The sequence below is a fragment of the Microcebus murinus genome, chromosome 24, assembly GCF_040939455.1.
Source record: "Microcebus murinus isolate Inina chromosome 24, M.murinus_Inina_mat1.0, whole genome shotgun sequence".
Classification (NCBI taxonomy): domain Eukaryota; kingdom Metazoa; phylum Chordata; class Mammalia; order Primates; family Cheirogaleidae; genus Microcebus; species Microcebus murinus.
The window spans coordinates 12,928,023-12,951,685 of record NC_134127.1 but is presented as its reverse complement, the minus strand read 5'-3'; the positions used below and the strand labels follow the sequence as shown (position 1 = coordinate 12,951,685).

Here is a 23,663-nt window from a genome sequence, read left to right as displayed (position 1 = left end):
GCAGTATAGTTCTGTGTCATAATGCTGGACCCCTTTAATTAATAATATACTGGCATTTTACACTGTGAAGAATAAAAGATAGAAAAATAAAAGGATAAAACTATGAAAGGAATAAGAGGAAATGAAGAATAAGAGGAAGAAAATGACTTCCCCCTAAAATTTTAACTGTATCTAAAATTTATTTTACTATTACAATATAAGTTGTAGATATATTATTTGTTTTGCATTATTTTTGGTGTGGTATCCTTGCTGATTTTTCTATAGAAACTAAAAATATTTTAACCTTCTGAAATTATGACATAGAAGAAAATCTGAAATTATGACATAGAAAAAAATTCTGGGGGCATCACTACATGCTCTTTCCCTCCTCAAGTATCTTTTATTTCCCGTCTGTCTGCTAAAAATTTCTGTATAGAAAAAAATAGAGTCAACAATAGAAAATAGAAAAGAAATAAGACAAGAGTAAACCCAAACAAACAAATAAAGAACTCCAGAGAAGAATGTTTGAAGCAACTTGAAAATAGCTTAAGGAAAGCCTTAAAAAGGCCAATTTATATTTGCTAATAGTTAAAATTCTGCTCAGGTAGTTTTCAGAAGTGGAATGGCACCATCTAGCCCAGTAGGGTTATTTAAATTTTCTGTTCCATTCTAATAAAAGGGGCACCCCCCACACACACACCCTGCCATGTAATTTTGATATCCTCCACTCCCATTCTTCTCTTAACTAGAATGATCTAGTCAATCTCCCTCTTTAGCAACTGTGAAAATTCTGTCCCAAGATCACAAAGCTGGCAAGGGGCAGAACTGAAATTAAGTCTTCTTTCTCACAGGCAAGGTGATTCTTCTTAGCCCAAGTAGAGATCTTATGCTTCAGAAAGCACAGGTAGTAACTGAGATTCAGCAGTAATAAAGAAAATGCGATATTTTTGCATAAGTCAAGAAGAAAAGGAAATCCTTCCCCCTTCCCTAATATTCACTTCTAGTTTTGTTACATCTTTTCCCCTTATAGATTTATTTAACAGTATGATTCCGAACAAGTTCATTTAACTCTGAAAAACAGTGTGATTGTGGAATATATCAGTAGTTGTAGAGCAAGTCTCTGAACTTTGATTGCTAGTTCCTGTCAGTAAGACTTTCTGAGCATAGAACCCCAATATATACATTTATATGTAAATTATATCTATAAATCACTGTACATATGTGCTTTGTACATTGTACAAAAATATAAATATTTTTTAAATGATACTCCTAGATATAGATATAGATTCTAAGATTTTTCTCTCTGCTTTCCAGAGAGAATTTTGTTTGCCCCCCAAGTAGGAGATAACTGATTTGAAGAAAATCATCATTGTGGCATATTAATCTATCAAACATCAATATATGCCTAAATAGATAGTGTATATTGACTTGAGCCCTTTGATGGAGAACATTTAACAGAGTTGATCTCAAAGGTGATTCTCCACCAATTTCAGTGTAATCCTTAGGTTTCCAAATGTAGACACAGATTAAGAGGTAAAATTGCCACTTGCCAGAGCAAATGTGCTATAGATGATCATATTAAATAAACATTTGAAAATGAAAACAATCATCATTACATCATGCATGTAACCTACTTGCTTCTCAGAATAACAAAGGCTTAATTCTAGGAATTCTCCTCACCATGGGCTATCTATCCTATCAGATGACCTACACAATGGAGAACTCCTTTTGTAGTTTTATAAGCCTTTAAGCAGACCTGTTATGCTGGGGTAGGTACTGCCATTCACTAAGTCTGCTGTCTTGTTGTAGGGGCTGGATCACTCATAGGGCTTAACCAAATGATGTTTTAATAATTTCCTCCCTGTGCCAAAGACCCAGATCTAGACATGGTACTGACTCTTAAGAAACTTTTTATTTCCCATCATTATTCACATTATTTTGAGAGAATCTATCAGCATTTTGGGCAGTCCTAAATATTCTAATTGATCCCAAAATGCCTTCAATGAGTTGCATTAGCAAATGAGAGTGGCCATAAGGCCAAAGTGGATTTATGCTACACAGGCTTGGAAAAGAAGATAGGTGTCTCTAACATTAAATCAAAGAAATTTAAAATTTTGTTTGCAGTAAGATGACAAAATTTATAAATTAGGCCGGGCGTGGTGGCTCACGCCTGTAATCCTAGCTCTCTGGGAGGCCGAGGCGGGCGGATTGCTCAAGGTCAGGAGTTCAAAACCAGCCTGAGCAAGAGCGAGACCCCGTCTCTACTATAAATAGAAAGAAATTAATTGGCCAACTGATATGTATATAAAAAAAATTAGCCGGGCATGGTGGCGCATGCCTGTAGTCCCAGCTACTTGGGAGGCTGAGGCAGAAGGATCGCTCGAGCCCAGGAGTTTGAGGTTGCTGTGAGCGAGGCTGACGCCACGGCACTCACTCTAGCCTGGACAACAAAGCGAGACTCTGTCTCAAAAAAAAAAAAAAAAAATTTATAAATTAGACTAAATTAGATAATATCTATAATACATTACAAAAGTAGGACAACTTTCTTAGGTAGAAAATATTAGGAACCTATTTGAACCAGAATCTCTAGCTTAATATACAGACTAGAACCTCTGCTCTCCAGGGATCTGGAAGAGTTTGCATAGCATCCCCTGGTCTCACAGCAGCTCCTCCAATGGCCAAAACTAACCCTTTATCACAAAAATAAAAAACTGCAAAGCTATCAAAGCAGAATGTCATTTTTCTCATTTCTCTTCTAATTCCTAGTGGTATCCTGAAAAACCAATGGACTCCTTATATTCCCACTTTCCCCATCTGCCAAGCTGAGACAACACTAATTATCACAAATTGTTCTCACCTCTCACTGTCACACACAAAAAAACTGGGATATTTGAAATTTGTGAAAGGACAACTTGAGGAATTGTTCTATAAACAGTAGATTCTAAAAAGTACTTTTTGTGTGCACATTCTAATGGCCTACCAAGAAAGCAAAAAATAAGAATAATTTAAAACTGGCTGTATATTAGAATGGTTTTTATAGCATCCCCATGAAATGTGGCCAAGATTCATCTATAAGGCGTTGAAATATTCTCACAATGAAATTTGGATTTAATGAGTTGTCAGAAAGGAAGGGCCAAGTTGCCATCCTTGCATTGGGGTATGGTAAAATCAATAATTAAAGTCTGGCTTGCTCAAAAACATTTAGCTGGACTTCTCCTCCCAAAATAGACTACCAATAAAATTTACATATATATGGTTAAGTGCCCTTAGAAAAACCAACATAAAAACCTCTTAGATATGTCAGGTATGTGGATCATTCTACCTAATGGAAACTGTACTAAGAATAGGTAGGTTTTTCTAATACCTGCTGAGATGAGCTACATTGAAGAATTGAGAGTATTATCCTAGAGAGGGACAAAGAGAAGGAAGGCTGTCTTAGAACACTTTGGAGATCAGACCTGAGTGCCCTGTGGTTAAACAGTGTGCATTGAACTAGACCTCAGTTCTCATGGTTCATTGTCCTTCAGTTTTCATGGTTGGGATCACCTAAAATCCATCTGCAGACTCAGGCTTCTTCAATACCCAGGTTCCAGTTGGTTAATTTATTTGGCTAAGATTAAGGAGCATTAGTTCATAGCTCAGTATCAACTATGTCTAGATAACACTAATGGGTCACTATCATTAACATCATCATTAATTTAAGACCAGTCAAGTTGATTGGGAAGCTAATGAGCTTTGGCGGCAGACACCACCGAGTATGAATCTGGATCAGCCATTTACTACCTGACCTTTCTCAAATTTCTTCTCTCTAAGCTTCACCTTCTTCATCTCATAAGAGGAGATAATGACACCTGTACCGGCTGGATCTCTGATGAGTCATGGGTCTATATATAGTTCTAGAAGCATTTGTGGTTCATGATAGATGCTCAATAAATGCTATTTTCCCTTTATTGTCCCCTTTTCTTTTCTGTGTTTAGGTACAGTAAAGCTTCCTACCATTACAGTCAGTCACTTTGTAGGACTCAAACAATCACCTGTTTATATTCATGCTGTGAATGGCTGTATGTGCCTGACTTTGTCATAGATCTAGATTGAAAATTTAGAGCAGTGGTCAGTTCCTAGGAGAAGTTAACAATCCAGGCTGCATTTTTCTCTGTGCTCCTATAACTCTTTGAAAATGCTTCTGTTTTGAAACATATACCACTATTTTGAAATTATTTGTGGTCAATATGATGTTTCCTCCTTGAAGACAGAGTTGACATATTATTCATCCTCAAGTTCTTCATGCCTAGAACAGTGTGTGGTGTAGCCTCCTACTCATGTTATGGGTACTTCATGTTGTTTCTCCGCAAAGGGAGTCCAGATGGACTTGTCCTGTTCATCCTGATCCAGGAGGACTTGAGTCAACAAGGTTCAAGGTACACAGACCTCTTAGAAGGAGAAACACATACACATATGTGTATACACACACACACACACACACACACACACACACACACACACAGACTTTTTGGGTACTTTGTTTTCAAATGGAACCAGGTATTAGGCAACCATTTTTTTTTTTATATATTTTTTAATGGGGAATTTTCAGTTGGCATTGGTTCTCACATGCACAGAGATCTACATACTGCAGCAGTTTGTATTAATATTTATTCCCTCCTAATTAATGCCCAGCCCAATGATAAGGCAAAAAAGTGGATATTTACCAAAAAGCACATTCTTAATTGGGGAGACTCAGGAGCTTTAACAGTTTGGGAACAATGCAATTTAGGACATACGGGTTATTATAATAATAAGCAGTCGTACTAGTGTTAGTTAAAACTCATAAGCACAATCTCACTTTTTTCATAATTATCCTTTGTATAATTAAGTTGTCAAATATATATAGGGGAAAGGATTCATGCTGTAGAAATTTGAAGACTTGGGAGATCAGTGTGGGTTGAAAATGAATTCATGTATAAAAATAATTATAGCAATAATTAGCATTTGCATGGTGCCTTGCAATTTACAAAGTGCCTTTACAACATTATCTCATCTTGCAAAGGTTATGAACTGGGCCTTAGATACTATCTTATGCCAATATTAAGATTTCTTGCCAAACCTTGAAAATTGTAAGAAGGGGTTTTGGGGACAGTGAGAGAAGATTAATAATGCATTAAAATGAATAAAATCTGCCAAATTAATTGGCATAGAAATAGACAATTTGGCATTTTAGAAACTCAAGAATACATCTTGTAAAAGAAGCAGTTGGTCCATATTTTGATTTCTCAGTGTTTGGCACTTTTTAAAAAAATTCTTTTGGAATGAGTTTTTGATGTGCAATTATGACGATGAAGTTCACTTACTTAGAACTAAAAGAGTCACAAAACCAGGGAATATTGGAACCTTATTTCGAGATAAAACCTAGAAGGACTTGATTAAACCCTTGAATGCAAGCATTAATAGAAGGGTAGTTAGAGAGAAAATAAGAGGGGCTGATCAAGATTTTGCTTGAAACGTTGAACTTTCAATCTCATCAACAGCCTAATCTAAAACAATGAGCTTATAAGATACAAATGAGTTAATGAGATGCAAATGATAATGAGACTTAACCTTGAACGTTGAAGACAGCGCTACCTCCTCCCTCAGTCCCTTTCCTGCCTCCGGCCCGGCCTTGCCTTTCAACATGCTGGGTTACCTGGATTGCCTGTAAAGGAGGGACATGGTATTTAACAGACCAGCATCCACGCGTGGACCCAGGCGAGTTACTGGGTTACACAGGAAGCTGGAAGCGTCCAGATAGCCCTGCTGCAGCCGAGCGCGGGGCGAGGGCGGCTCATTGGTAAGCCTTTCCAGATGTGGCCGCCGCGCGCGCTTGGCGGCGGGCCAGGAGGCGCCTGCAGTCGGCGCTGCCGGGGGCCGCAGTGCCATCCGCAGTGCCGGCGTCCGGAGGGCGCGGGGCTGACTCTCGGCTAGCCCCTGGGACCCCGCGCCCCGGCAGGGCCACAGCCCACGGCCGGGAAGGACAGCTCCGGCAGGAGCGGAACAGGATGGTCGCGGCGCCCGCGCTGCGCTGAAGTCGATCGCGGGGGCATGGGGGACCCGGAGGCCCACATGATGGCTCGGCCCCCGCGAGCTCCTCTCCGGAGGTCCTTTAGTGACCACATCAGGGACTCCACGGCGAGAGCCCTGGATGTCATTTGGAAAAACACCAGGGACAGACGTCTGGCAGGTGAGAGGCGGAGGGGCGTGGGTGCAGGGGGCCGGGATGAGAGGCTTTAAAAGAAAACAATTTCATACACACAGTTATTAACTCACTTCACGCGAATCATGAACCATCTCATCAGCTGCGTGAAGTTCATCACTTAGGGCAGTGTGTTCAGTCTCCATTTCTCCGGTATTTAACGTTTCTGGAGTGTTGGCGTTTTATTTGTTTGTTTGCTTTCTGTAATGCCTCTCCGGTTACCAGTCTGATTAGTTCTAGGTAAGGTTTTGTGAGAGTTGGGTTTTTGGTGTTTGTTTGTTTGTTTTTAACCTTGAAAAGAAAATCAAGGTCCTTGTGAGAGTCAGAAAATCAGTGGTGATGAGCAACTAGAGGCAAAAGCCCTGGGCGCTGTGGGGCTGTGTGAGGTCAGCTTTGGAGCTCTCCTGGGCGAAGTGGCCTGGCATGAGCGCAGCAGCGACCCGGCAGGTCTGTGTGCCAGTGGAGTGATGGGCGCTGCCCAGGGCAAGCCTGCTGGTATTTCCTCTGGCAGCCTGGAACTGCTCTCAGTTGCAGGAGGGTATCAGGTATGCCAGGGGCAGGCGTTTGAAATACAATAAAACGTAAATACAGTGGTGCAATTCAAATGTGCTAGGGCTCATGTGACAGCCACCAAATGGCAGACTGTGTCTGCAGGGGTATGCTTCTGCCTGGTTCTGGGTATCCGGAAGAGCATTCATTCGTTGATATAAATTAGTTATCTCGCTATGCTATGAAAAACTCTCTGAATCCAGAAAAGATATCCAATAGTGTTTATGGCTCCTTGTTTGCTCTCTAAGTTGGTGTTCCTGTGTCATCTACGTGGATGGGTCAAAGATTATGTTTTCTTAACCTTGTTGGTTAAGCCAGTTGTTTTTCATATACTAAATGAAGTTCTGAATCGCTAAAAATGTTAGAAGTGGCCTCCAAGGGTCAATCCGGATTTCTGTGCTATGTTCGTGATAAAAGGCCATTTGACTTTAACATAATTGTCCTGACATGACTTGAAGTGGGGAGGTTTAAGGTGAGTGATTGTGAGAAAGCGGATTATGAAGATAATGTGCTAGTTTCCTACCATCATAGTATGTAAGTTTGTTTAGAATGTGCATGAAAATCTTTCTATTAAACTAAAGAATATCACCCAGGACTTGAAGAATATGCAATGTCAAGTCTAACCATAAGGCAGGGAGAAAGAGCAAAATATTTTAAATTTAACCATTCTATTATTGTTTTAAAGTAAAATGTGGTGCCTTAAAGAAATCCAACTTTCCAATTTGTTTTTCTTTAATTTCTTTAATTTAAAATTTTTTTGTGTTATCTGCTGACAATTTGCAATTGGCCAGAGGAAGTTTACAAGATAAGATATAGGAGTATAAAATCCACAACTACAATTCATTGACCCTTAAAAAGAAAAGGTGGTCCCTTCATTGTCTTATTTGATAAATCCATTACCACAAATGGAAATAGTATATAAATAATATCTTATTAAAGATAACATTAAAAATATCTAATTGTGATTTAATGTTTTAATTTGAGAGTAAGAGTAAGCCAAATATTTCTGCTTCCCTGACTTCCTTTTATGTTGTTATAAAGGAAGAGGTTTTGACAGCTGATGACCTCTAAGAATAAGGATATATTATCCCTGAAAAGTTACCATCTCTTTCTTTCTTCTGATTTTGTCTGTTATATATTAATGGTGTATTTGGAGTCAAAACATAGCAGTAGGTTTAAACTCATTAGTGAAAAACACTTAGGAAAAAATGGGCTTGGTGTGTGATGGCTTATGTCTGTAGCTCTAGCACTTTGGGAGGCCGAAGAGTGTAGATGGCTTGAGACCAGGAGTTTGAGACCAGCCTGGGCAACATACTGTGGACCCCAGTCACTACAAAAAATAAGAAAAATGAGCTGGGCCTAGTGGTACGTACTTATAGTTCCAGCTACTTGGGAGGCTGAGGTAGGAGGATTGCTTGAAGCCAGGAGTTGAAGACTACAGTGATCTATGATTCTGCCACCGCACTCCAGCCTGGGTGGCAGAGCAAGACCCTGTCTCTAAAATATAAAAATTAAAAGAAAAAATATTATTTTTATGTTTGATTAAAAATAAAACATTTCCACAGCTCTAGCCACAATGAGTATTTTTGTGCTCTAGGTCCACTGATAGAAAGAATTCTTTAGGTTGCCTGGCTTTTCTAAAAAGAATATGGAACTCTGAAGTAATTCACACAGTGGAGAATCCCGATACTATACTTGAAAAGAATCCCGATACTATACTTGAAAAGAAAGGACTTTGGCTATGACAACTGACCTGGACACTTTTTGTGCCCTCCCCTTTCTTGGCTCGTGGCTCCAAGCTCAGTTAGTCAAATGGAGATTGATTTGGTGCACATCCAAACCTCAAGAGCACTTACTTCCATCCCTTACCCTCAAACTTCTGCTCTGCACTCAACCCTCCCACTTACCAAGCACTAAATAATAGCTCTAAATGATCCCAAGAAAGTCACTTCTTTCAACACCAGAGAAAATCCTTATTATATATCATACCATATTGCCTTCATGTGCAGAATGGAAAGCAGTAAAAAGTCCAAGCCTCACTCTTCACTTTATGTTGTGAAATTAATGAGGTAAGGGATAAGAAGTGTTTTGAAGCCTATCTTCTCTGGAACCATTATTCCCAACCCCACAGGTATCCTGTCTTTCCTAAGAGCACAGGATGGCATTGAGTTTTCAGTGAATTGGAATTTTGAGGATGACAGTGGTTGGCCAATGGGTGGACAGCTCTTGTCTGGACAAAGTGTCTTGCCTCTTGCAAGTCCTCTGTGTCCTTCCCTCTCTCCTCTTTAATACACGGGCATTGTGGCATCAGAGTACATCACATTCCAGAGAACTTCTCAATCCTTACATAGAGGGCCTCTTAGCTGTTTTTGTGCCAGTGGATCTCTTTAGCATTCTAGTGAAGCCTGTGGATTGCTTCTCAGAATAATGTTTTAAAATATGTAAATAATACATATAGAATTATAAAGGAAACCAATTACAGTGAAATATGGTTATCAAAGTATTCAAAACACAAAAATGTGATATAGTAGTATAAGATGAATGAATTATATAACAGGATAATGCATTTAAAATATAAGGAAGGAAGTAAAAGTTAAAAGATATTTTTCAAGATACCAGCATGCAGACTGTTGTTATTTAGATAAATCAAGGACATTAAATTATGCATTAAACTGATCTTTGATTCATGTCTTGTCACAAACCATTACAGATAGGGAATACTGGGACATAATACCCATATCTAGGTCACCAGTGTGTGAACCTGCAACTTTACTCTTTGGAGCAAGAATGACTACAATGCAGAGTCTCCCAGTAATTGCCCAGCAAAGTCACAGGAACATTTTGAATAGAAAAATGGCAATCATGTCTAATCAGGAGTGGTTCTGACTGTGGAGTAACTATGGAGTAGGGATAAATGTAAATGTGATATCTTTGTGATATCTGCAACAATCATAATGTAACATGACAATGTCTGGGTTTTATTGGTGACAGAGTCAGTTTTTATGGGTGACAAAGTCATAGGGACAAATAATACCATTGCAAGGGGGCAGGGCAGTTTGACAACATTCATAATCAGAGGAACTGCTAAATTCCATTTCAAATTTAGGGAAAATTAAAACGTAATGTTTGCTCACCCAAATTCATGGACCTCCTGAATCTCTGTTTAATACTTACTGTGGCTTTCAAATACTTCTGGTCAAAAATTCTCATAGACTAAGATTCTGGGCTGTCATACATGAGCTGGCTGGAATTCCTTGATGTTTATTTGACAATGCTCCACAAAACAAGTTTGGACTGATACACCAATAAGACTGCCTCTAAGGAAAAATAAAAGAAACTAAAATTAAGGCCATAAAGAGTTAAAGAGTCTGAAAGTAAGGCAAAGCCCAGACTACACATGCACAGTAACTTTCTTCAGTTTGGACAACAGAATGAATAAACTAAAAGAAATTAAATGTTAGTCTTTATTTAACAACATCTAATAAGGTGAGAACTGCTAATACCAAAGGAAAAGTTTTGTAAAATTTAGTAATGAATATTTTATAAATAAAAATACATATAGCTACAATTTCCCATTTTCCCTATGTATGGTGTCTTTGGGGACACCCTATAGTAAAAAACACACTGATGTAAAAAAAAGAATCTGTTCTCTCTATTATGGAGACATGACATATGAGGAGAAAAATCTAAATGTCTCATCCTGGTTGAGACCCCTGGCATGGCATTACTTCCATAGCTAAACATTTAGGAGAAGGAAAAAATGCTGAATCGCCTATGAAGAGAGCAAAAATATTTAAACAAATCTCAATCCAGGTGAGATTCAATGGACATAAAATAAATTCTTTAAGTACCCACATTAGGTTGGCTCCTCTGAGGTATTTTGTTGAGTGTCTGGTATCTTACATCTTTTGTGAAATAGATTTTTATATTCTCACTGATGAGGTCTCCAATTCACTAGCAAAATGAGTGCTTGACACACTCTGTGGTGCATTGGCTCTCAATTCAATGAGGCATCAAGAATCCTGGCCCACTTCCAATGAAGGGCAACCACAAACATTGACTCCTGTGAACTGTTTTCTGTTCCTTCGGTTCACAGTGAAAAGCATGTAAGGGCATATGTGATTGCCTTTTAACCATGAGTGATGTATGCCTCAAAATATGCAGGCTCCTCTAGTAAACAAAGATTTCTCTACTCCTATGCCACGCCATAGAAGATTTTAAAGCAAGACAACCATTAGGGATGTTCATGACACTGTGATGTGGGCATGTATGTATTAACTTAAATTTTACTATTTCAATACAAAGAGAAGTATGTTGATATCAAGGCTGGCTTTGGTGACAGGAAACATAACACAGTGGTTGAGAGAGCTGGCTACAGCATCAGGCTGCCTGGTCTCATCCTGGCTCTTGCAATGTGTAGTTAGGCAAGTCGTTCTGTTCCTCACAGATATAAAGAGGTTGATAATAGGACCTATGTCATAACATTATTTTAAGGATTAAATGAGCTACCATGCAAAGTGCTTAGAAGAATCATTGACATACAGTAAGCACCGCATTTGTTGGGGTTGCTATAATCCCACTTCTCTTTTCTTTATGCCCTACTTCCTAAGGAGCTTCATCTTATTTGCATGATACCACTATAATTTGCTTAGGGCGTTGGAGCAAAAGTAGTTCAACCAGTCCAAAAGAAAAGAAAAGAAAAAGAAATAAAATTTCAATGCTAAATGGAGTTTATTTCTGTGCCACTGGAGGGAAGCAAAGAAGGATCTAATGGCGATGATTTCTGAGCAGACCTTTGTGAGTTCCAAAATGAAATGACTTGAGAGTAACTGTTTCCACACATGGATAAGGGAATCGGTCCTTGCCTATGAGTTTGTCAGGCAAGATATACAATATCTGAAAGTCTTCCCAAGCATGTTGGAACCTGCTTTGAAAATTGCTATATGGATGGAGCCAAACATGGAAAAGAGCAACAGTACCAGCAGGCGTGGGGTTTCCAGCACGTGGCTCAGCTCTGGTATGAGAAAAAGTGTGCTAAATGTCAAGGCTGCCACTTGAAAGGGATGTTTCACACACCTCTCTTTCTGGAACAAAACTTCTGTGACTTTATTTAAGGTAGTATGTAGGAACAGTCTGCACGTTTTGTCAAAGCCCATTATAATTACAATGACTAGATGGGTTCAAAATCAAAATCTTGGTCGGAGGGGCATAGTAATTTGTTACAGGTCTGCTTGAGGATCTGAAACTATATCGTAAAGCAAAAACTGGATTTAAAAGAACATTCCTCTGGAATTTCTCTAGTCCAGAGAAATTATTTAGGTATAGATTGAAGATAAACTTAAATGTGTTTTTCCATTTCTGACTTAAGTCATTTTATTTTAATAATACTTTGTCATTCTTGGAGAAAGAGAGTGAGCCACCCAGATGACATGTGCTGGAGTTGTTAGTGTGTGATGATGATGATAGATTTGCATTGATCCCTTTGTGTTCTTCCCTTGTGGCTTACTGACAACCACTGGTATTTTTGAAGCACTTGCCTGGAATTACTGATGAAGACTTTACCATGGAAAAGACCAAAGTTATTCATCACCATAGTAATCAAACTCATGACTGTAGTACTGTTGTTGCTCTTCTCAGTCACAGCCCAAGACCAGATATGTGCCTTTTTGTAATGTGAATTATATGTGGTACCTAGCATTTGGATGTGTTCTTCATGAGTGCTTTCTAAGTGCTAGAACCTGTGCTGAGAGCTCTAAAGGCATTTTTCTCATTTGACCTTAAAAATAATCCTAAGAACTATGTACTACTATTTTTAGTGCCAATAAATTAGGATATTTTTTGGTAATACCTTAAAAACCAATGGGGTCCATGGACAAAAAGTTCAGAAACCTCCAAACCAGCAATCATCATTAATTAATCTCTCAAGGATGTGTTCGTGAGCATCTATTGCATGCAGAACACTGTGCTAGGCACTGAATGACAAGAGAGCATGAGCATGAGACCTAAATAGTACCTTTGAACATGGGGAAAGGGAACTCCATTTTACTAAGGAAGAATTGTATAGTGTCTCTTGGTCACTAGGAGGTGTCTGAAACTCGTTACTGATAGATGTATTAACCAGCGATTCCCAGGGGGATGGGACAATACACATTTGTAAGGGGCAATACCTGCAAGAAGCATAGGTAGCTTTTAAAAATATATTCATTAGGCCAGGTGCAGTGGCTCACACACTTTGGGAGGCCAAGGTGGGAGGATCGCTTGAGGCCCAGAGTTCGAGCCCAGACTGGACAATGTAGCAAAACCCTATCTATAAAAAATAAAAACAAGATTTTTAAGTAGCTGGGCGTGCACCTGTACTTCCAGCTACTTGGGAGGCTAAGGCAGGAGAATCGGGCCCAGGAGTTTGAGGTTATGGTGAACTGTGATAAAGCCATTACACTCTAGCCTGGGTAACAGACTGAGACCCCGTCTCTAAGATATATATAGAGAGAGATAGGGAGAGAGAGAATCAATTGAATTAATGTAATATATATAGATATAAACATATAAACTCATTGTATTCATAGTACAAGCTGCATCATGCAAAATGCTGAAGAAAAAGAAAGGAAGCATGGGTGGGAGGAGTGGAACATGAGCAGAAAGGTTGAGAAGTTTAAACTGACCTACAGATCCCTGTGGGTCCAGCTCCCCTCATAGAGCAAAGAATAAGCCTATAAACATGCATAAACCAGTCAGAATATCTGGGTGCCCTCCTAGAGCCACAGGAAATCCTCTCTGCAAACAAGGGTCAGGCAGTGAGTGTATTGTACCCAATGAACTGACCATGCTCCTCTTCATAGGGCAGAAGGACTTGTTACTTCCAAAGTGCTGTTTATATGAGGTCTTATCTTTAATCATATTTTTTAAAGATGAGATGCTGACCTGTTTTCAAAGGTTAAGTGCAGTGAAGTCTAAAATATGTCTCTCTCTAAAATAAGGTGCTCTTGGCTGATTTATAAATCAGAATTAACTAAAATTGAAAGTTATACTTTAAATATTTCAATTTACATATGCGATTTCTCTCAGAATTTAACATATATGGGCTGTAGGACTGAAATAGATTGTCCTAAACATTTGCGATTCCACAGAATCTTTTATGGAACCAAATTAGAAGTCAAGACACTTTTTATTCTGATAATAACTGTAAGAAAGATACTTCTATTTTGCATCTTTAAAAGGAAAAAAAATAATGAGTGAGTTGTGTTAAAATATGACATAATTGTGTTATTAAGTGTTTACCAGTTCCCAAAGTTATATCATACCCTGAGTAGGAAAATATTAAATACTTAAGATAATAAAAATAAGGATTAATTATAAAATCATAGTGCAGCAATTCTACAGCTCCATATCTAACATGACTTTGAAAAATTGTAGTCCATTTCAGATCAATGTCACCCTAGATTGCTTTCCATATTTGAAAATTAATTATCATCTACCCAATGCAGATATTAATGAAATCAATGAGAAAATTACCAAGGAAGATATGAATTTATATTGATATTGCATTGGCCAATTTTGATATTTTTCACTAAAGCAAATTTTGAATGTTGACAATATGTTCAAGTATCTTGGTCTCATTGTCTCCTAGAGGTGATTTTACTAGTATATTCCCAAGTATCTAGTTAATTAACTAGATAATTCTAAAGAATCTAGTTAATTATGGATTCTTGGTGTTACTAGGGAGAGAGGCTTAAGAATGGAGAAAAAATAGCAAAGTTTTAAGGTGGAGCATTTTGTGTTCAAATAAGAGGCATAGAAATAGATGGGACATGGCTCACCCACTGCACAGTGAAGACGGCAGACAGAACAGTCACCAGAGCAAAGAGTAACAAAGAAGGTTTTCACACTGGGTGGGCATAAGCTTTTATTAACTCCAAGTTGGCTAATATTGACTGTGCATTGGCTATATGACAGACAGTGTGCTAAGTGAAAAAAAAAATAGACGAAAATTAAAAATTGTCTCTGGACTCCAGTAGTCTTGATTCTATTTGGCAGGAGAAAGTAACTCGCATAGAAAACAAGACTCCAAAGCACAACTGAACAGGTACCATAAGGTATTTGCCTTCCTCCCTCCCTGTCTCTCCCGTTCTTCTTTGTTCCTTTCCTTTCTTCTTCTCTCTCCCTCCTCTGCCCTCTCTCCCCTCTTTGTGGCATGAATTTACCACTGGTCCAAGTACCTGATAACAAATGGACATTCATGCTATTTCACCATTACTAGTTTTTTGTACCTGTCAGGGTCATGCTCATTCTGTACCCTAATAAACATTATCTGCGAAAAGAAAAACTTCCTTAACACACTTTGAACTTTAATGTCACAATTATCACTTTTCCACTATTGCCCATGGAAATGAAAACATTTGAATCACTGCAAAGAAAAGCCTCTATCCAACTATGAGAATAATGTGACAGTTGTGTGTATGTGAGAGAGAGAGAGAGAGAGCTGGGAGGGTGGTGTGAAGGGAAATACAGGTATTGCAGAATCATTTTTATAAAATAGTAGCATTGGTAAATTCAGCCAGGTAAATTATTTGGGTGATATATATATATATACAGAGAGAGAGAGGGAGAGAGTACCCCATGGTGACTTTATTTCAGCATGCTGTGGAAAGGTTTGCTGTTTTGAGGCAGTAATTGACCCACACCTTGCATTGAGTGTCCCTTGAATGTGTTTCAGATTGAAAGTTCCGTAAGGGCATGAGAGTGGCAGCCAGAAGGTGGAGAGAAAGAAGGCCATTTTTATGATTTGCCAAGATACTGCCCCTGACTCCCCATCATTCTCCAGTAAAAACTATCTTAGTGTTGAATTCAGTGTCATGACAGAGGGGTGTCAGTTTTCATCCTCCATAGCAGGAATATCTAATGAATAAATCATTTCAGTAGCAAACTGAAACACTTTAAATATAAATAAATTAGCAACTTCTAGACAATGAAAATAACCAAGATAGTGAAAAATCATGATATATTATTGTTTGGTGAAATCTTGGTTGGTGATCTGAATTCCCTGATACCATAATATAACTCTCAGTTCCTTATTTATATGAGCACATCTAGGCAATTGCACACAAACACACATACACCCCCCTCAGGAATTGTGTGACTTCAAGGAACTTTTTCTTCATAAAAGATTGAAGATTCCTGATTTATAGGATGCTGGTGTAAAAGTCCCAATATAGCATCTGGTTGTTGACAACATGCGGTCAGCAGGGGGAAACAGCACATTTTATGGTGTCTAGACTTTGTTTTATCTGGTGGATTTTTGGTGACATATTTAGCTTTTTGTAGACAATTCTCAAATTACTGACTCAGCATTCAGTGTGGATCAGTTTATCACGATCCATCATCTCTAATCTGGTCTTGAATAGCAGGATGTTGTAGGTCCAGATTGAAGTGTGACCTTTGAATGTTTTTCATTCATGCTTGATTACTATATCCTAGAGGTCTAGACAGTGTTATTGGTTTCTCACCAACATAAACATCTGGCAAAAAAAAAAAAAAAAAAAAAAGGAACTAAACTAGATGAGTAAGAACATTCCTAATCTACCTTTACAGTATGTTATATTTAAAGTACAACTTTTTTGTAAATGAATCCCATCTCAGGTTCTAAAGTATACCATCAAATGTATTGTTTTTCAGCTCTGATAACACAGTCTTTGAACTATAATTTTTCAGTGATGAAAACAAGTCTGAGCATGCCATTTCAGGCTGCAATAGAAACATCTTTCTTTTGTGCTATTACAAGAAGCTAGAATTTCATTTAGTGAATTCCAGCCAAATGAAATTAGTACGTGCATGTTGACTCATGCGTAGCTCATGGCAGGACAAATGAGATGATAACCCAATGGGGGTTGGGCAGAAGGGTGATGAGAACAAACACAGCCACGTGGAACAGTAGTTCGCAGGCCTTCTAAAGTTATTATCAGGCCTTCTAAAGTTTTATTTCACATGAGTTGATTTTAATATTCTAAGAGATATTCATTATATAAGAACTATGCAGAGGACTTATTTAAGAGCCAGAACTCCCCAGAGTAAAGTAACATGCCACTGAGTTGAAGGGAGAAACTAAGGCCCTTTCTGTTATGCTGGGGCTACAGATCACATCCAACCAACCACAACACAAAATGTACCTGCAGCCATGAGCACAGAGTAGGAGAATGTGGGTGGATAACAAGACAATTCCAAAGTGCTTGCCTCACTCATGTCTTTTGCATGCAGATGGCACATATATCAATGTCACGAGAATAACACCGGTCATTTTACACTTAGAATATTGTAAATTTATGAAGTGTACATTCAGCAACTAATTCCAATTTATGTACAAAAGTTTGTGTATAGTATTTTCTTTTTTTTTTCTTCCTTTTATTTTGGCTAAAGAAAGAAAGGAAGGGAGAAAAAGGTTTCCTTCAGTCTTTCACCGATTATTTGTATAAATTGATGACTTAGAACTCAAGACTGTGTTTCTAGCCAAAGCTCTTTGGCACAGTATAATCATTGCACAACTGAAGATAAACACAGAGGGTAAACTCCAGAAAAATTATGTCAAGGCAGTGCCTGAAAATCTATTGTATAAATGCCCTTTGCACCATTTAAGACAATAACAACAGTCAGTCCCCAACCAGCTACCCTGTACATACCCTAAGGATTAGCCGGTATATCAGAGACAAGTGTGGGGGGAAAAAAATAAACATTTAATTTAAATTAAAGCATTTAATTTAGGAATGAAGGAAGGAAATAAGGGAGAAAGTGTAGTCTAGGAAGAGCATTTGCAGGAAGGTAAGGGTGAACCACTGTCTGCTCTCTTGGAGACGGACAAATGGATCAAAACTGGACACCCACTTTTTCGGCCACCACCACACACATTCCGAGCTCCCATTCTTGTGAGGCCAGTTCACAGAATATGTTTTTATTTCTGTGACCCTGAGCATGACTCCCACTTTGCTGCATAAAGTATTCTCTTACTGAACCTCCGTGGCCTTCCGTCCTCATTAATCTCCACCACCTACCCACACATACCTCCACTCTCAAACAACTTCTGTGGTTGTCCTTGTGTTTGAGTGCTTTCTTTTCCTTGTTTCCAGTTTCTCCCCCTAATAAAACTTAAACTAATTTGAATGAATAAAAGACCATTATTTGAACTATCCTCTTGTCTAAAAACAAAAATGTGTGTTTTTAAATCAAAATAAGTTAACATAATGTCTCTGTTTTTAAATGGAGCTTAGGAAAATAGCATTTGACAACGTTTATGACTATAGGAAAAAGCTGAACCATACCTTGTACAAATTGAGTTCTAAGGGTCAAAAGCCAAGTGCTTTTAATAACTTTTTAAGAGTAGGTAATCTTTTTTTCCTTTGAAGACTGAGGTATGTACTAATTGCTTTTGTAAAATGAAGGCGATGTTGCTATAGCTAATGGGCCATGCAGTTGTACTCTGGGACACTCGATCCCAGTGTCTCATGTGGCTTAAGTTGCTGTTTTCATGACATACTCATTGTTTTTTGATTCGATACAGTTTGGGTAATATTTGAAATTATCTTTGCTTAGCAAAAAGATTTTCTCCAAAAATATCATTGTATAGGTTATCAATTAACTACTAGTAGTATTATTTTTATTAAATATCTTAGACATGCAAGATACTCATGTATCTACCACTAACTTAAGTAATAAAACATTACAATTTCCATTAAAGCCCTCTGTGTGCCCCTTCAGAATCACATTTCCCTCCCTCCCTCCCTACTTTCTCTCTGACTCCCCCTGAAATTCTCCAATCCTGAACTTGATGTTTAACTATTTTCAGACTGGTTTTATACTCATTACATATTTAAGTATCCCAAAATATTATTATTATTTTGCACATAAAAATTTCAAGTACAACCATACTACAGATACTCTTCTGCAACTCTCTTTGCTCAAAATTACATTTTTGAAATTTATTTATGTTCAGACATAAAGTTCATTTATTCTTAGTGCTATTATATAAATACACCATAATTTGCTTGTTCCTTCTGTTGAGAAGCATTTAGGTTGTTTCCAACTATCTGCTAGTAAGAGCATTTGCTATTATGAATATTATTGTTTATATTGCATGTGTAGTAATTTCTCTGAGGCTAAGTAATTCATCTAAGGATGGAATTTCATAGTCTAATATATGTACATCTTCTGTGGCCAAATGTATTTCACACCCATCAATGGCATATTAGAATACCCATAATAGAAAAGAGAATTTTTCAAATGCTATAAAAATCATAGGATATTTACTTTAAAAAATAAAGTATTTACTTTAAAAAATAAAATATAAAGATATGATGAAGAGTTTTTAAATTGTTAATAGAATTAAGAAAAGACTAGACGAATAAGGTTTGTAATGAAAGTTGTGCATCATAAATAATATTTCTTTATTAGTGTGGTTTCTTATACAGGTCAAGCCAAAAGGTAACTTAAAGGTGATAATAAACATAAAGTGTATTGATACCTATTTTTGGCCTGTACTTAGGTATAAACGCAGCTGAGGTAAGTGCTGAAGATAAAAAGTGGAAGGAGAGTCTAGCTGAGAATTAGAAAAAGCAAAAACATTTGATTCAGAGATAACAACCTCACAATAACTTATATTATGAAACACTTGCATCCAGAATCTGACCACTTGTCACCACTGTTACTGCTGCCACCCTGGGTCAAGCCACCATTATCCTGCACCTGTATTCTTACAGTTGCCTCTTAACTGGGCTCCCTACTTTCGCCCTTGCCCCACCTCTTGTCATTTATTGCAAATGTGGTGACCAGAGTGATATTTATAAACATAAATTATATCCTACCACTCCTCAACTCAAAACCCTCTAATATCTTTCCCTCATTCAGTAAAATCCTTTCTGTGACCAAGAAGTCTTTACCTGACCTGTGTCCTGCCTACTCCTCCTACCTCACCTTTTTGTATCCTTTCCCCATTTCACTCCATCCCATACACTCTGGCCTCTTTGGTGCTCCTGGCAATTGCTGTTCCTTCGTCCTATAAAATTATTTTCCCTAATAGTCATGTGGCTCTCTCCCTCTCTTCGCTCAGGTCTCTGATTAAATGTTCCCTCTGCAAGAGGCCAGTATAATCAGTGTATTAAAATTGCATTTCCTATTAACCAATTGCAATCCATTTATCCGAGTATGTTATATATGTTGTTCGTTGTCTCTCTTTTCCTTAAGTTCTTTTGTGAAGCCAGGAACTTTGTACTGTGCACCTTGATAATCCTAATGCCTAGAACACTGGCTGAGACACAGAGCTTTGATTTGAATGATTTAATCAGTGGACAAACATATAAACCTAAAGGCATATACACATATTGCCAAATGGAGAAATGCATGTATTAATGTTATATGTTAAAATATTCAAGTACATCTTGTATAGAACCAACTATTATTAATAAGTAAAATAGATATTGGGAAATTGAGGCAAAGCATCTACTTCATATTCTTTCTGAATTAATCAAAATACTCAGAAGCTATTTGAATCAGTAACCCCTCCTTTGTACAATAACATATATTGTAATTTCATAAATTATTTATAGATTGTATATATTCTTGCTTCCGTGTTGTTAATTCCTGAAACACAAACTACTATACAGAAATTATATAATAATTACACTTTTCTCCATCCAGCATCAGTTGGATTTTTCTTCCCTCGCTTGCTTTCTCCCTCCCTCCTTCCTTCCTTCCTATCTCGTCCTTTTCTCAACTTTAAACTCTGATTCTTCTCCAACCATATATTAGAGATACATGGTTTTCCAGTAGATGTTGGGTATCTTGCAACATCAGATTGAAATGGACAATTCCAAGATCAACCTCATTATCTACTGCTTAGAGTCTGTCATCTCGTACAGGTCACCTCACCTCCTGTTTATCCCTCATGGCATGTCAGTGACCAAATCTTGTCCATTCTGCATTCTGTGTGTTGCTGTGTCTGCCCTTTTGTTTCTAGTCCTCTATCCACTTCCATGGCACAAAGTACCATTTTCTTCTTTTTCCTTCTGGATAAAGTCAAAGTCTTCCAACCTGGTTTCTATGACTCCAGCATCTGCCACTTCAACTCGTTATTCATCCCATTGCCCTCTTCACTTCGTCACTGTTTTTGCTCAGAAACCGTCAAGATCATGCAATTTCCAGGCATCTCAGATCAAAACACCTCTACACTCTGCTTAGTTATACAACTGTTTCCTTGTTGTCCCACTAAAGCACTGTGTTCATTTCCTTCTCTGTAGTTTTCTTTTGTTCTTCAGTAAATGTAGCATGATCCCCTCAATCCATATCCTTTCCACTTTTCCATTCTCTTGCTCTTACAATGTTAGAACAATGTCAACCTTTACTGATGTCCATTTCATCTGAAGTCTTGTAGCACTTACTGATTTTTTTTAAAGTTCATAGTTAATTACATGCTTCTTTATATCATTTCTTTGCTGGTATTTCATATATTAATCTTCTCCACACAATTAGATAGGAATCTACTGGAACAGAAAAAACCATCTCTTGTACTTGTATTTAGTAATGGTATGCACCCGCATAGCATACCAGTATTTTTTTTTTTCAGGCAGAATAACACACACCAGTTCAAATAAGTCAACATTCCCATCACCTTCTCAAAAGAAACAAGTCTATATTTCTTAGAAGAAACAAACCTACAATTTAAGTAGAGCAGGTGGAAAGGAGATGTAATAGGTTTGAAGGAATTGTGAAATTTTTAAAGATTGTAGTATCTTTAATTTTTAAATAACAATAATAATAACAAAGCTCTTCTTCCTTATATCCCACAGCCTGAGGTGGATTTATCACAAAACTAATGAATTTCTAGGGTCCATCTTGCATAGACTCTTCCAAGGCCCAGAGGGAGTAGAACCCTAGCACTGTGTTCACATGTTTTTGTAAAATTTGTAAAATTAAGATATTCTAACTGTACTCAATTCAGAACATTATGGTTCATTGTGATTCACAGCACTGGATAGTATGTGAGCATTTTGCATTCATAACTTCTTGTGCTAGATGGTATTGAGGTCTTATGTATTCATAATTTTTTATGCCAGGTGCCACTGAAGTGATTAAGTGGGAGTTTCATAACTGTAATTTTTTACCCTCTTTTATTTTCTCTATTTTCTTACTTGAAAAATGAAATTGAGTATTCTAGAGTCTAACCCTAGACTGTCTCCTGCCCATATGAGAAATAACAGACCCTTGTAAACATGGAAAATGAAATAATAAAAAGATAGAAGTTAATTTTCAGTGAGGACCTGCTACATTCCAACAGTGGGTAGAAGTCATTGATCTCTTTGAATGCTATAACAAACACTTAAGGCAGATGTCATTTTCTACATTTATAAATGAGAAGAATCAAGCTCAAAACATTAGGTAACTGGATAAATGTTCCATTCTCCTGAATCCAAAGTCCATGGTGCCTTGTAACCTTACAGGGCTTAAGTAAAAATCAGGCAGTAGAGATTGTTAATAAATGAGGATTTATATGAGTAACTATTTTTAGAAACGGAAATCTAAATTCTCTCCCATCTTCACATTTTCTTCAGAGCCTATTTTCTTAAATAGTAAAAATGTTATTTCTTTCCTGTACTTCTAAGTATTCCCTTGATCTGTTACTCCAAGAGATTCAGAGTAAAACTGCAGTTTCCTTTGTGAAGTAGAGGATTTATAATTTGTCAGGCCCTACAGAAAAATGTGAAGGAGGGTATTTGAAAGATCTGAAGAGTTCCGAGTGTGACGCTTAGGCTATTAATCTTCAGGTACTGGAATGTTTTGTTTCTATCACCCTTGGACTTGTGATTTGCTGGGTGATTCCAGTTGGGATAGTAGCCCCTCTAACACAGTACAAGTGAACTGAAACTTGCTGTGTTTAAGTAATTGCTTAATTGTGGCTCCCTGCCACTTAATGGCCTTGGAGAAGTCTGTTGTTTGTACTTATATATATTTTATTTCAAGTTGGCTTTTGATGACTTCCCTCTTGTATTTTCTTAGGCACTTTTGTAGATAGAAAACAGCTTTTTCATTGCTTTGGTAAAATGCATACAAAGCTTGCTCCTGGCTAAACACATTATGAGAGAGAGAGAGAGTTTGCTATTAAGTTCCCATGCATTCAAGCAAGGACAGCTGGTTAGGATTAGAATATTCTACCTTCAGCATGATGCTTTCCCACAGCTTCTATTGCTTTTATTTTCTTTTCTGTAGCTGACATAAAGTCAATATCATATCCTGAATTGAGTTAACATCTCTGATATAATCAGAATATTCCACTAAATGATTTTTAATGCTGAATACAGCAAACATTTCATTATTCAGCAATCTGCATTTTAACCAGTGCATCCATTCTCATGATGACTGAAACATATAAAATAGATTATATTACACAAGATCATTCCTACCAATAACTGTAGTGCTATTCACTTGTTCAATAGGCATGTGAGAATTTTTGCTTTTTTTTTTAATGATAAGCTTATGCAATCCTGGTAACTGAGTGACAAATTAGACAGAAAATTCTAGTAAAGAACTTGATTTTGTGATACAGTCATGACCACCATCGACAACTATTTGAGGCATCCAGATTGAAGTACTATAGAAGTTCATGGTGGAACTTGTGATCACTTATAAACTTCCTTTAGGATTTTTTTTGCTATATATCCATTTCATCCATTCAGTTGAAAATCATAAATCAAGAGGTCCACCTTGTAAACCCCACTCTAGGACTAAACTAGCTCTTGCAACCCTGAGCAAGTCAATAGCCTATATAATCCTCACCTTCCTCATCTGTAGAGATGGGGTTAAAGTATGTTATCTCTAAATTTCCTCCAAATCCACATATGCTTTTGTAGTATTTGCTTGTTACCATGCTGTGTTGTAG

At 37.5% G+C, this 23,663-nt stretch overlaps 1 protein-coding gene across 4 annotated transcripts in view; it reads left to right on the top strand.

The window, feature by feature from the left end:
- DLC1 (DLC1 Rho GTPase activating protein) overlaps nt 1–23,663 on the top strand; it is a 414,054-nt gene that overhangs the window by 260,662 nt on the left and 129,729 nt on the right. The window contains exon 1 of one of the 4 annotated variants that reach the window (XM_012739813.3): nt 5,896–6,190. The exons of the other annotated variants lie outside the window; for them this stretch is intronic. Within the exon in view, the coding sequence (XP_012595267.1) occupies nt 6,052–6,190 (139 nt within the window). The 5' untranslated portion in view covers nt 5,896–6,051. Of the gene's footprint in view, nt 1–5,895; nt 6,191–23,663 lie in introns of those variants that run through there. 4 annotated transcript variants of the gene reach the window in all.